Source organism: Argiope bruennichi, chromosome 11, assembly GCF_947563725.1.
Source record: "Argiope bruennichi chromosome 11, qqArgBrue1.1, whole genome shotgun sequence".
Taxonomy (NCBI): Eukaryota; Metazoa; Arthropoda; class Arachnida; order Araneae; family Araneidae; genus Argiope; species Argiope bruennichi.
This window is the reverse complement of record NC_079161.1, coordinates 5338279-5353965: the sequence shown is the minus strand read 5'-3', so window position 1 is coordinate 5353965 and position 15687 is coordinate 5338279. Positions and strand designations below refer to the sequence as shown.

Below are 15687 nucleotides of genomic sequence, written 5' to 3'. Positions count from 1 at the left end.
AATAATGTATGAAAAGTTATTATCATTATGAAAAATTGCTAATTTAATTCATATTTTGATTTTATTAAAATTATGTGAAATATATAAAGTCAGCATACAATTTAGCAATTCATTTGAGAATATTCTAAAATAGTAACAAAAGATATTGATCTATTTGGAGTGCTTTTCCCCCCTCCTCCAATAGAATTTCTTTGCTTTTATTGTATTAGATTTAACTACTAGTGAGTGTATATGTGCAGTTTACATATTTCTGTTAAAAATTATTGCTGATATTTATTTTATCTTGTGTAATATGTGTTTCAGTTCTTTTCAAGTTCGGTTTTTCATTTTTTTTTTTTTTTTTTGATGGTGTCAGATATTTAAGTACTTAATTTCTGGATTATTGCATTCATTTTCAGAGCTGGAAAAATAATTCTAGTGCAGTTTTCATTAAATCATGCAGCTTTATGACCATAAAGAAATTCACTTGTTGCAGCATATCACTAAAATTTCCTTCATTTTGCAAACAGTTATATTTAATCTACTTCATTTTTTTTTTCATTGACTGCAGTATAGTCAGTCTGGTCAATGAAAAATCAATTGACATTATATGAAACAAAACAACATGAATGTTCAAACAATCCTTTTGCCTTCTCAGTATGCATTAGCATATAAAATGTAAAAATCTGTAAAGATCTCATTAAAGATACTTTTTAACAATTCAGTGTGTCTTCCTTATGTTTACCTTTCTTTTGTGTATTTGTTAGCTGTATAATTAAATTATTCGTGAGGCATTTCTTTATTTTAAAGCAAAACTAAACGTTTATTAGATATTAAAAACATACTCATAAACTTAATAATTTGCATTTCACAGATTTTTTCGCAATTTGCATTTCACAGTATTATTATTTTTAATTCCAAAACATCTGACTGCTGTCATTCCGTTAGATGCCGTAGGCATTCTTTCTCTAATAACAATAAATATGAATCAGTATTGTTTTTGCTTGTTACAGATAAAATATGATCTGATTCGGGCATCCTGGAGTGTCAATTGTCTTCAATTAAACTAAATATTAGCATACATTATGTATACAGTGAGAATCAAAAGAAAGTAAACACCCATGATTGCTTTAGAAAATGTGTTATTTCAAATATATTATTGACTTATAAAATAAATTAAATAATATTATATATATATATAATATTATTTAAGAAGAATCGAATAACTTGTAAACGTTAAAATAAAATAAAATTTATAGAGAAATAACTCAACTTGAACTTAAGATCATCCAATTTTAGGTGTCAAAAAAAAAAAAAGTAAACATTCATAACTCTGCCTCCTACAAATGTTTGAATTTTATAGATATCAGCGCTTTTTTCTTAGAGGATCTTGATATAAGTTAAAGTCTTATATTTTGACTGAATTTATATGCATTTCTAGAAAAATCTTAAGAGATTTCGCGATGGGGAAACAAGCTGCACTAGAAACAAGAAAATTGATAGTAAACTTGAAGGGAAATGCTGAATCCTTACGTGAAATAGGAGCCACTGCACAATGAAGAACATTCTTGACAAATATTTTAAGTATAGATAGATAAATGATTTTCAGAAAACAGGAAAACTATGACTTCTTACTGATACAGAAGTGAGAGCAATTGTACGAAAGGCTAATCCAGCTGCAAGCACTGCTAAAATATCTCAAAACATCTTGCAAAGATCAGAGAAGTGTAAGCACTGTAAGAAGGACTCTTCATGAATGGGTTACTTGGCACGATTGCACGTAAGAAATCATTCATCATGAAGTCGAGTCAGAAAAAACGTCTGCTATATTTGCCAAAAAGTGCCTTAGTAAGGATTTAGATTTTTGGAATAATATTTTGTTTAATGATGAGAAAAATAATTTAATTGGCACACAGAAACTCGCAAAAATATGGAGCCCAAAGAATGAAAAATCCGGTAATAAGTATTCAGTTAAACATGGGGTGGAGGTCTGTTATGATCTGGGGATGTATAACGGCAGCAGGAGTCGGTAATTCAATATTTGTCGAATCCACAATGAACAAAATGGACTACCTAAATATTTTAAAAGATAATGTTGCCCCTAGTGTTGTGAATTTGGGATTGTCACGAACTTGGAACTTCCAACATGATAACGGTCCCAAACACACATCAACGATTGTGAAAGAATTGTTATTCTGTCTTGTTGAGAAGACTTTGGACCACCCTCCACAGTCACCATATCTGAATTCCACTGAAAATTTATGGGCATATCTTGAGAAAAATGGACGCCAAAGAATCATTTTTAATAAAAAAAAAAGAGTTGAAACAAATTGTCATAGAAGATTGGCAAAAAAAACTTACAAAACAATCTGATTACATTTATCCCTAGACGATTAAAGGCGGTGATAAAATCTAAAGGACTGCAGACAAAATATTAATGTTTTACCGCTTTCATTGCTTTTGTCGGTACTAGTATTATCTGTTTACGTTTTTTTTATGCTTTTCTGTGTTAGTTGAATTATTATTATCATTATTATTTTGCATTTCGATTTAATTAAACTTTTAAAAGTTGCTGCATCCTACATAAATAAGTTAATAATTGTAAATATCTACTTTATATTACAAGTCAATACTATATTAGAAATAAAACCTTTTCTTTATCAATCATGAAAGTTTACTTTCTTTTGACTCTCACTGTTTGTGTGTGTATATCTCTCTCTATATATATGTATCCCCTGCCGATCCCGCCAATTTATCTATATACTTATAATAAAGCTCAATGTGTGTGTGTGTGTGTTGGTGCTCTACAGGCCAGGTCATTTGACATACAGCTATCAAATTTGGTACATGTATACCTTAGAGGTCGGGAATGTGCACCTGGGATCTCTTTTTTTGAAATTTTAATTAGAATTTTAATTATTAATTAAAAACTAACTTTCCCGCCAAAAAAATCTTCCATTTTCCCCACCGCCAACTTTTCCGCCAAAAAAATCTTCCATTTTCCGCACCGCCAAATGAGTAAGGCTTCAGTTTTTTTTTTTTTCTCCCAACAGTAATGAGGCTAGGGTTAAAATTTTTCGGCGCATTATTTCAAACGATTCTGTTTATTTTCTTAATGTTTTATGCATTTAAAATTAAACATTGTTAATTAATCCATGTTTCAGATTCATTCTGAAGTACTTTTGATTTAAAATAACACAGAATAAAGGAAATTAAAAATGTCTAATGTACATAGCGCCAACTGGCGTAGAAAAATTCACGTATTTGCGTTAACGTAACTGGTGAAGAAAATTCACGCATGAGCATTGTGTTCTGATTGTTGACATGGCAACCAACGGATGATTTTTAGGTTAGTTGCATGCTTTTGTAAGTAAATTGTATTTATGTTAGTTATATATTTTTTGTATATGCTTATAGTTTTAAGTACATCTTTTTTAAGTAGTTTTTTTTAACCTGTTTTCGACCGATTATTTTAAACGATTCATTTTATTTTCTTAGTGTTTGATGCATTTAAAATTAAACATTGCTAATGAATCGATCTGTTCATGATGAATCTGAGAAATTTTTGTTGACAAATTCTTGAGATATTACATAAATTAAGAAAGATATTCTTTAGTGCCCATAAAGTTTAAACGCTCAGTGACTCTATTATCAGTAATCATATTATTAAAAAAAAATACTTTGTTTCAGTAAAAAATATTTTTACATTAATTGCAGATTAATCATTTACACTTTAATTTAAAGCATAATTTCTACGAGGGGTAACAGAAAATTAGAGAGATACATATCACGTTATGACTGAAGGCCTTTATAATATTATGAGTGAATTATATGACTATCAAAATTTGAAGTTTTAAAATATTTTGCTGAAGAATCTATTAAAGTTGGAATTGCGTAAAATATTTAATGGTACGACCGGAGTTTAACCCCCTGCTTGGCAAAATTTTTAAAAATCGCCACCAATGGTCTTGCGAAATGCTCAAAAGCAAAGGAGCAGATGTTCAATTATAGTGCTTAATAAAGATTGCCAGCTTTGGCGCGTTATCGCAACTTGGCGAAGCAGGGGGTTAAACTCCGGTTCAACCTATTTAATTATTAAAATTTAAACGAGCATTAAGATTGGCGAACCGGCTGGTTGCCAAAGGCGGCTAGTATTATATATATAAATCGGTGAGAAGGTCTCCTCCAACTTTCTCGGGTACTCTCTAATAAAGGCGTTACCCCCCCCCCCTTCCGCATAAAATTGTGAACCTTGGGTAAGGCTGCATATGCCTTGCAATAGCATTATTGAACAATAATTACTGAATATTGAGCTTGGATGTGAATTCGACATTTTTACTGAATCTATCGTATAATTATTGGCGATTAATTCCTAGCATTTAGCAACAGACAAAGGAATTTGTGTTTAAGATATTTGTTACCAACCGATTGAAATCAAAAGTTGGCTTAGAAATACATTTGTAAAATCACTTATCAAACATACAATCGTATACAAATTGCAAAATCACATAACGAATTTCATATATTTAAGTTATTGCGCTTGTGTGCCTGTGAAAGAGCAGACCGACAGAAAATCAATCTCTTGATAGTAATAAATATGAAAAATATCTACACTTCAGATGTTAAATTTGTGAACCAAATGTTGCCTATCTGGCTATGTTCATTTTGTCATTACCGTGTTAACTTGCATTCGGACAGACAGATTTCTTCTGAATGAATTTCGCTCAAAATTTGATAAAAATCTGTACATTTTGTGTAAAGATCGCATTTTAGTTGTCTAGTTACAAAGCGTTTTTTTACTTGTTTTTGTTATATACAAAACTAATGCGAAAAATATGTTTTTCAAATTCGAGGAGTTCAAAAACACGGAGATTCGTCAAAATCTTGAATTCGAATGTTTTAATAATGGGAACGCTTTTTCTGTGCTTAGTCTGCGAAAAAGTAAAAAAACAGTTCTGTCAATCCTACATGAAATGTCTTATTTGAAACTTATGGGAAGGGAGACAGGCAACGATCTGATGTTATAGGATTCGGTAATCACGATTTTTAAATCAGTGATGAATTTTCAATAAAATTCCTCACTGATTTAAAAAAATTCTTAGATGTTGTGATACAGGCATAAAAATCTGGTCATATGTTATATAATAACTAGTAATTGTTTCTTTTAGAACTTGCTTAGATGATTTATAATAGCAAATGGTCTCCGTCCTTGTCGTGAAAGGCGGACGATGATGGAGAAGACTTTACCTCTCTCCACTTGGAACTTCATTGACCAGACATTCAAATGACACGAATGAATTACGAAATCTTTAAAAAAATATCAAATAAACTTTATTCGAAATTCAACGCAAAGAAAAATGCAACTTACATAGTTAAGATCCAAACGAGAATTATCTAAAAAAAATGATTAAATGAACAGAAACACAAGACACCCGTGCCTGAAAAACGTGAAGGATACAGTTACAATCATAGTTGCATTATAATTCATATATGACGAAAAACAGTGGTGGTTTTCTGCACAGGCGATTGAGACGGTTGTTTCGTACCTTGAGATTTATAGGGGCTTCAAAATCTATTTCGGCGTACATCACAGAGCTAAGTCGGCGGTTTTCCCTTCAACCTAAACATAAAATTTTCTTCCCTTACTTTTTCTTTGGGGAAAAAAAAAAAGTGAATAACAAGAGCCAAATGGAATGTTGGAAGGAATAAACATTGACGGAGTGAAAAAAAAAAAAAAAAACGTATCACTAAATAATTCCGAAATTCACGTTATTCAGGATGTTTCTAAGATACAAGTATGACAAAAAAGAAACAATTATTATTAAATCAACAATCTAAATATTCTTTAAACCAAATTTGCAAATTAAAAAAAAATTAGTTTTCAAATCATAAGAGGACAATGTATTAATAGAATTAGATTATACAGAAATAAAAAAATAAATAAAAACGAATCATGGACTCATTTTATCAACAGCCTAAAGAATTTCCAGGGCAGTTTAGGTTTGAGAACTTTGAATCATTTGATATCAAAACACGATAAGAGAATAGACTTATTTAGTCAACGACGATGTCGAGTATACATCTGCCTTACCACTGTTGTCGAATTACCACAGAGCTGCGTAATTTACAAAATGGAAGAGCTTATTTACACCACGTTGATTCGTTAAATGAAGTTATATCTTTTGTTCTAAAAAGTTCGTTGAACGTTCTAAAGTTACATTTATCTAATTACCTCTGTATTCAATCAATATTTGGTTATGGTCAGAATTTTCTAGGAATGCAGAACTCCACATTTAATTTCTAAAGTCGCAAAATTTAGCTTTTTTAGAAATTACTGAGGAAGTATTAAATGTAATTTGGAATATAATTCTAGATAGGCTTTCAAGCCCTAACGGAATCTATCACAAAATGTTTCAATTAAAATTCAGAAATTCTTCAAAAAACCTTTTTTTTTTTCCTTTGTCCTTTCTGGTATTATTCATATATAAAACCGAAATATTGAACATTTTTACTTGATGTTACCAATTTCAGGGCATACTTCACGAATTAAATGCGGGGAGAGCCTTAGTATCTAGGCACTTCTACTCAGTTTAAGATAGCTAGTAGCAGAGGGAAAAACATAAGTAATATACTATTGATGCATCAGTTGAGTAGAAAAAAATATTGCTTAAAATAGCGCTTAAGGTGAAAATCGAAGCAGTTCTTGAGATGCTATTTAAATTTCGAATGATGCTATGGAGGTTAAAGTAACAAAGTCTATTTAGTAGTAGAGTAAGGAAAGGTGTCATTTTCCATTGCAGTGGGCATAGTTAATTTATTCCTTGATTGTGGGAATTTCATGAGCTTTGAGTTGATTAAAAAAACTTCTTGACAGTTCTTTGAAGAAATCAGCGAACTTTGGAGTTTAAAGATCTCTGTGTAAAATAGCATTTCGGATTAAAAAGAAAAGAAAAAGGGGGAGCATTCGTCAATGCGTACAAACATCAAAACTTTTCTATATTGCTTTGGCAGAAGTTAGTTTAGTGGTTTTATTTTTAAATAAAGCACTTACAGTATTTTAAGACTTATTACAATATGCAATATAATGTTCAGAAATATTACTGATATTTCATGGTCCCGCATTCCTCTTCGAATTCAAGCCTCTACTAAAAATTAACTGCCCGGTGGATACCAGCTTGTCTATAATTTTCTAAATTCCCTTTCATATCTCCCTTGACTGAATGCATCCCTACTGCAATGTTTTGATATTTGTAATCATAAATTATCAAAACGAAATTTTTTAACTCGTGGGAGCTTAGTTGATTGACGTCTGAGGGATGTACGAGAGAATCAGTTTTTCCTCACACACGTCGGGGCAAAGAAATGTATCATTGATCAGAACTGATAATGATAGATATTTTAAGGTCAAGAAAGGAAAACCTAAAATGCTGAAAACGGAGGTCAGCAATCGCACTCCTTCGGGACCAAACGTTCTCCCACCGGTGTGTTATGGAAGTTTGGAGAGAGGGTACAAGCTCAAGTGTCGTCCTTGTCATCTGACCGCTGTTCAAAATTACGAGGGCCATCCCAAAATAGACCTAGTGCTGCTTTAAAACGGGACGTTAATATAACTAAATTAAACTAAACTAGTCTTTGCTGTTAAGAACTTTCTTAACAATGAGAATTGTTTCGATTTAGTTAATAGCAAATTTAAAATCTTCAAAAATGCTTGGTTATAATATTATCAATTGTTCTCACAGCCATTTAGAGAGTTTTCCTGAAAATTCTGGCGTACTTACTTGTATTCGATTATGAATGGACAAAACTAATGATTTCACCAGGACATAAAACTCATGACGGAACCAATACCATAGCAAATGGGACACAGATACAATAACATTCGGAGCAAAAGAAGCTTTTAATACGGAACAAAATGAGTATTTCGTTTTTTCTTTATTGTTCTCATTTGCAATTTTTAATTAAGCTGATGGAGGTTTATAAGAGAGTTATTCCATTTCTTCTCAATGAAAGAAAATACTTTATAAAATTTATTAAGGAAAAGCTTTTAAAAAAATTTAAAGCCCATAGCCTACGCACAGCCATTTGCACTGTTCCTCTGAAAATAGATCTGCAATATTAGAGGAGTACAAGGAAAATCACTGAACATAGACATACAAAAATGGAAGCCCAATATCAGGGCAGATGGAATATTCCATTGATTGCAGATTATTATTGAAATCTACAGAGACACTGACTGCATTAACAAAATTCATCCAATAATGTCAAACAAAAGAAGCTTCCGGAGTGGAACAAAACAACTTTTTCCTTTTGTTTGTTGTGATTTGATTCTCCTTATTTGTCCTTTTTGATAAAACTCCTGTAGATTTACAGGAGTTGCCGTGTCTTTACCATTGAGTTAAATCATTCTGTATAATTTATTAAGGAAAATATTTTTTAATTTAAAGGCAAAACTTTAAATTTAATTTAATGTATTAACTTAAATCACACTACCATCATAACTTGCAAAAAGAGCTTTTCTTGTGTATGTCCGACCACTCCGATACCACTGAACAAAGCAGTATTGACAGAATACAAACAAGAGCTGATGGGAAAAAGCTCGTCATGTTAGTTTTCAGCACAAGAAATATACATAAAACCAATTAAACAGTGCGGCGGAAAAATTTGTGTTGATTTATGTGAAATACTTATTCAGAATTATATAAATATTTTCTTTTGAACCAAAATTTACATTAACAATCTTTATTAAATTCATTCAAGAGATGTATAAAAACTAATTATTTTATAAAACAAAATATTGCGTAGCAAATCTCCAAAAGGGAAAAACGGATGTCTTACACGACTTTCTTTTTTTTTTTTAATTTTGAGGAAAGTAGTGAGAGCCTTAATAGCATATAGTCAATGTGGATCCCACTATAAATATTGATTTAAGAAGAGAACACACGCACACACATATGCAATTGCGGATTTCGACAACTTGAGGCCACAGGCGCTAAATTATTCTGAGCTCCCCCCCCACCCCTCTAGATAAATTGCACAAAATAATTTTTTTGATAATATAAAACGATAACGTGATAGAGATTTATTTATAACGTAATAGTTATTATTTATTAGAAATCTATTTTGCTCTGTTTGCCAAACTAGTAACTAATTTTTCTAAAATAATCGCTTTTAAAAGATTCCCTGGAATTTAATTTATTAAAAAGAGGAAGAGTTAATGTGTATCAAGATTACATGATTAATGAACGAATATTTTGCTGATTTATTCCATCACCATAGTCATTGTTTTAATGACCATGTGGTAAAGAGTAAAATCCCATTAATTCTGATAATCGAAATTGTTATAACAAACTGCTTTGAAATTCAACTCAAGCTGAATTTCTATTTCTTATTATAAATTTCACTACAGTCAAATAGAATGAATGCTCTTTTTTATTTTATTATGAACATTTATTAATAGTTTATACTTGCTGAACTTGCTTAAAAAATAATAAATTTATAAATAAAAATTTATACAAAAAAGCTTAATATAATAAAATAAGAATTTTGCTCGCCTCTTTTAAAGCAGCTCTTACTGTGCAAGTTGCAGTATTTTTTCAGCTTCTCATAACTACTTGGATTGGAGGAAAAAAAAAAAAAAGCGTCTTTGTTCTTACCCGCGTCTTGAACCGTTGGTAACAGTTAGGGATAATTGACTTTCTCTGACATAAATTTATGAGAGTCAGCTTACTTTTACTCTTTTTTTCACAAGATGTGGAGACATTATCAAATTATGTGCCCCAGTGAATAAAAAAGAAATCCCTCAACCTCAGCATCGTTTACTCTCAATGCTTTTGAACATTATTAAAAAAAAAAAAAGATTTTATTCGCCACGTGCGCACATTTTACTTAGGAGAACGAACACTCAGGAAAGTCAGAACTATATATTTTTTCTAGCGTTACATAGCATTGAATTATAATTTTTTAAAATTAACTAAAATAAAGAATTAAATTTTGCAACATAATAAAATAACAAAAATAAAAAGCATATTTTTAACGGCAACAAAAGCAACAACTGATGATTGTACAGCACAGAAAAGGTTAAATTACTCTTTTAATTAAAGGATTGATTAAAAGAGTTATATAATTATCAACTCTTTCGTTTTAATAAATGTTAGTATTCCCATAACTGAGTTCACTTTAATAAAAATTCCACCATTTAGTTGATAGTAATTCTTTCGATAATAAATACTATTCACATGATTTTTTTTTTCCCAAAATAATGAAATTTTCAGAACATATGTGTTGATGAAAGTCATTGCACGAAATGTATTTTTTCATTGCTTTTTTTTCTATGTTGGAAATAAATCCTAAGAATGTCGCAAGATTTTATTTTTGTTGCTTCATTAAGTATGTTTTTAGAAAATTTCAACTGCGATAATTCAAACAGTTATATATCCCTTATTTATTATGGAAATTTTTTAAAGTAAGAATTCACAAATGATTTTTTTCATTTAAAAATATTAAATTAAATACAAAAATTCATTTTTTATTTATTATTTTTATTATAAATTATGTTTAGTTTTTAAAAATTAACATATACAGAAAATAATAGAATGAATTCACATTGAATCATTCAAAAATGGCAGTGAATAAATATTTCTGATAGTTGAGAAAAGTATTTTCTGTTTTTAAATACTGCATTTGTTTGTCTCTACACATAAAAAAATGGCCGCATATTTAAAAACTAACATCTTCAAAAATGCAGCAACAAAAATATCTCGTGAGAGTAAAATGCTTTAATGGAAATATAGACTGCAGGTTACGAAAATACACAGAAATCTCTACAAAACCATGTCATTCCCTAGGCCTAAGGTCAAGTGTGAGGTCAATATTATACCCTTTTATCGGTGCACGGAATGGCATAAAAATTTCTTTTGAAAGGGGGCTCTCTTTTTTTCTTTCCTTTTTTCTTATCTTATGTTAGTTGAGAATTGTTGACTAAAATCAATTAGCCAACAAAAAGAGGGGGGGGGGAGGATCTCATGGATTTGAAAGCAAATTTGAAATAAATAAATTCTATGCGATATTCTGAAATTTGACAGAAAATTCATTTTAATTATAATGTATTCGAATACACTATCTTTGTAAATTAAATAAATAAAACACAGTTGATTATTTATTCGCGTAAAAAAATCATTTAGATCGTCCAGGTATATTCCTCAGTTAATAATATTCAAATCATATAATTTTGCCAATCATATTGAAATTTATTTGGAACAAATGTTTTTGATATTTTGAGGGTTTTTTTTTTGTCCAATATTTTATAGTTTTTTTTTTATATTTTAGAAATTTTTCGCATATCAGTACTTTTGAAATTATTTATTTTTGGTTTTTCTATTCTTAATTATCCTTCCCCCCCCCATGTTTTGTTTGACTTCATTTTCATTGACTTTCTTTTCATTCTTTTCTTCTTCTTCTTTTATTTTTTCTGAGTAAAGAAGGAAAAAAAATTGTATGCAAGACTGCTATGAAAAAATATAAAAATTCTGTAAATTCAGAACTACGAAATAGATTTTGAGGCCCCCCAGATCTGAAGTCACGAGACGACTGCCTCCAATGTCTGTCGGAAATCCGCCACTGTATATATGACTTTGCTATTTACATAACGGACTGAATTTATTATGAGGTAAATAAAATTAGACTTGAAACATTAACTTTCTTTCTTCATTTTCTTTATTCCAATTCTGGTCTTCTTACTGTGGTGCAACTTGTTCTCAGAAAGTTAGCATTCGAATGTTTGAAATATAAAGGGGAATTGTTTGTTTGTTTTTTTAAAGAAAACACGGTGACGTCGCCGTATCTCTTGAGTTGTTCTCAATTCAAAGAAAAGAAATATTTATTGATTTGTCTTACCTCTATAAAAAATTCCAACATTTAATAAAAAAAGTTAAATTTGTTTGAATATTTTATCTAATCGAGTTTCCTTTAAATCCATTTTTTGGTAGCTGTTAACTTGCATAATATGCCCCATTCTTTCATAAAAGCTCAACGGGAACAATCTAGTCGGATGTGCTCTAGATATCGTACTGCGCAGCCTCCTCCAAGCAATTGTGTCTATTTCCATGAATACGTATTACCACATGATATAAGTTATCTTTTTATATGTAGATAATTTGGAAATAGATTCCAACATGCGAATATTCTCTGCTACCGAGAATTTATGTTTTTGTCCATGGATACTTCATTATGGTTGAATTAAATTCCGACTTACGAGCATTTTCTGCCATCGGAAACAATTAATAAAAAACAATTGAAACTATTTTACGAATACTAATTTTTTCCATAACTATTTTACTAAACTTTTATTTAAAAATTTAATTTGCAAGCCCTCAACATAAAGACATAATTAAATAATGTTGAATGAATCAGAAAAATGGTTTTCATTTCCTAAATGTGGTCATTTATTAACATTCAATAGAAATACTTAAGTAGGATAAAGGATTGTTAATTATTTTAAAATAGATAAAAAAATTATCTCGGTTTTAAATATAATTCAATAATACATATTAAATATAATATCAGAACATTTATAAGTTTCTATCATATTAAAATAATAAATGTTCCTTATTTCAAAATACTAATTTAAGCGGTTTAAAAGCTCTAATACAAACATATTCCATTTTTCCTTTCTTATTATAATTATATTTCATTTTCGAATTTTGTATCACGAAGTGAGGCCAAAATTTTCAAATATTAACTTCATACAAACAAAAGATATTCGCACGCATTCAGACAGGCGAAAAAAATATAAATTATTGCGTATAATTTAGCTTCAGACAAGAATGTTTAAAAATATTACTAAATAACTCAATGAAAAATTAACTATTATAATCTTTATCTTAACCTGTATCTAATTTATCTAATATTCTTCAAATGAATTTAGGTTATCTACCTTTCACTAAGCAGAGCGCCAACTCCATAAACATGTGTAGCCAAGTAACAGCTAAATTTGGCGCTTTTGGCGAATTCTTCAATAGAGCAACCATAGTTTGCTCGAACATCGAAGTGAAACGCAAGGAGCCGTTTTGGCCTCAGTCAGTGTTGTTAGGATTATGTAAAGAGAGTGTGTATTATTTTTCGTCGCTGTTTTAGAAACTTTTACGTTTTTTGTTGATCGATAAAATGACTATAATATTATTTTTGATAGACACTAGTGCTTCTATGAATCAGAGAACTTACTTGGGAGCCAGACCAACTTTGTTAGATGTTGCTAAAGACGCAGTTGAAAAATTTATAAAGGTTGTGTATAAATTGCCCGACTCATTATCTCTCATACTCTTCGTTATTGAAGTCTTCTCCCCTCCTTTTCCCTTTGTGATGTGGATGGCTGGGCTCTGCGCTTCCCTTGATTTAAGGCTTTTTTTTAAAAATTATTTTCTCTCTTAAAAAAAAAAAAAGAAACTTGTTTCGAAGTGATACTATTTATTCTGAAGAGATTTTGAATGCAGGTGTCTTATTAGCGAGTAAAATATAAAATTTTCTAAAAATAATATTTTGTGTAGGTTTTGTGTATTTCAAGTATTATATGAAAGAATAATCATGATTTATGTATAAAAGGATAAATAGTTCCAAGTTTTTATTAAAATTTTTATTAATTGAAAAAATAAAATAATTTGCTTTTCTTTCTTTTATGTGGATTTATTTTCTTTTTTGTTCCAAGTAGTATCTTGAAATTTACATTAATCCCCTTATTCATCATTATAGCTCTGGTCCATTGTAAAGTATGGACAAAGAATAATATTGTATTTAAATTTTAAGTAATATTCATTTGATATTTCTAAAAAATATGGTAATTAAAAAATCCCATTTATTTGAAGAAGATCAAATTTCTGTATTTTGAAAAAAATCATCAATAAATTATAGGTTTAACAATATAAAAAAACAGATTTTAAGAATTGGTAAATTATATTAATCTGTATTTCTAGATATATTTTTTTGAGTTAAATGTACATGATATATATATATATAGTACATTAATAAATCTGTTTTTTTAACAGATTAGGCAAAGAGACTCGGCCAGTAGAGGAGATAGATACATGCTTTTAACGTTTGAAGAGCCTCCAGGAAACATAAAAGTAAGAAAATTAGAATTATTTTTATTCATTTCTAGTTTACCTTCTAAAATTTCAATTAGTTAATTTTTAGCAGACTACCTTATCTCTCCCTTCTGATGTATTAATGTTGCTACATGAATATAATTGAAATTATAATGCTATCTAATTGTTTCTGCAATTAGTATTTTGCTTGGAATGATAATAAAATTATAATAAAAGAAGTCTTAGAACATTTATGCTAGTAGGCCTTGTCAAAAATATGGCTAATCTTAGCTTTTTTAGCAATGAATGGGAAACTAATGGAGCCTTCTCAATATGCTCGAGCTTGTTAATTACTAGAATATTCCTAACAGAAAAATTCCAAGAGTTTTTGTTTAAATATTTAATAGCAATTTTAGTAACTAGTGTCAATCAAGTATATATATATATATATATATATATATATAATATAATATAATTTTAATAGGATTTGTCTATTTTGTACTTAGGCTGGATGGAAGGAGAGTTTAGCTACTTTCATGACAGAACTGAAGAATCTACAGGCTGTGGGCATGAGCACTCTTGGAGCAGCCCTTAAATCTGCACTCGATCTCCTCAACATCAATCGCATGCAGACAGGTATAGATACCTATGGCCAGGGCAGGTGCCCTTTTTATCTAGAACCTTCCATTATTATACTTATCACTGATGGAGGACGACTCACTACCACATTAGGAGTGCAGGATGAGGTAAGAGAAACAAAAATATGATGTTCTGCAAATTTTTCAGGGCTTTTATTTTTATAGTAGTCATCAAATATGCTATCAGAATTGTGAAATAGTGAAAATATATTTCCTATGAATTGTTCTTGTAGATTATTATAATAAAGAGAAGTATCAATCATCTTTTAGTTTACAGCTTTTGTATCAGGACTTCATACTTGTGTATTAACTCATTCTAGCAATCTTTTGACAATTTTATCAGCAACATGTTGTTAATGCATTAAAAGTTTACCAGTAGATGCAATTCAAACAAAAGCAATTAACGTTTGTACATGGCATATAGTTAATATACAAGTACTGCTGTATATTTTTGTTTCATTATATTTAATAGAAAATGAATTATTGGATGAATGTTTTTATCTTTGCCTTTTTTATCATAAACAAATCTTTGAAAAAATTAAATAAAAATTATTGGAATTTCAGACAATAACATCTTGAAAAGATTATCAATTGTGTGTATGATGTAACAAATCAATTTTGTTTTCTCTTAAATTTGTATAAAATAATGTGTATAGAATATCAAGATTTTTTAATGCTTAACAATTTATTATATAATCTCAGTAAAATTTTATTAATATTAGAAACTTCAAAATTAAATTAACTAAAAGATAAAATTTCATTCTTATTGGGTTTCTTTTTCAGTTTTAATTAGAAAATCATTAAAAAAAAATTTATTATATACATTTATATATGTATATATATATATATATAGAGAGAGAGAAATAAAAGAAAAAATAATGATTTCTTTCAAATTCCTTTGATCAACTCAAAAATAAATAGAAAAAAAAAATGCTTCAAATTGATTATGCTTTGATTTCAAAATTTGGCTAATGGTTGAAATCTGTTTAAAAGCT

At 29.4% G+C, this 15687-nt stretch overlaps 1 protein-coding gene across 2 annotated transcripts in view; it reads left to right on the top strand.

Annotated features, from left to right (window-relative positions):
• The first annotated feature begins 11578 nt into the window (after positions 1-11578).
• The window catches only part of LOC129957132 (integrator complex subunit 6-like), a 29269-nt gene continuing 25160 nt past the window's right edge, over positions 11579-15687 (top strand). The window contains exons 1-3 of one of the 2 annotated variants that reach the window (XM_056069297.1): positions 11579-11644; positions 14016-14093; positions 14561-14800. In XM_056069297.1, coding sequence (XP_055925272.1) covers positions 14055-14093; positions 14561-14800 — 279 coding nt within the window. In that variant the 5' untranslated portion in view covers positions 11579-11644; positions 14016-14054. Of the gene's footprint in view, positions 11645-13028; positions 13258-14015; positions 14094-14560; positions 14801-15687 lie in introns of those variants that run through there. The other variant, XM_056069296.1, reaches the window with a different exon arrangement.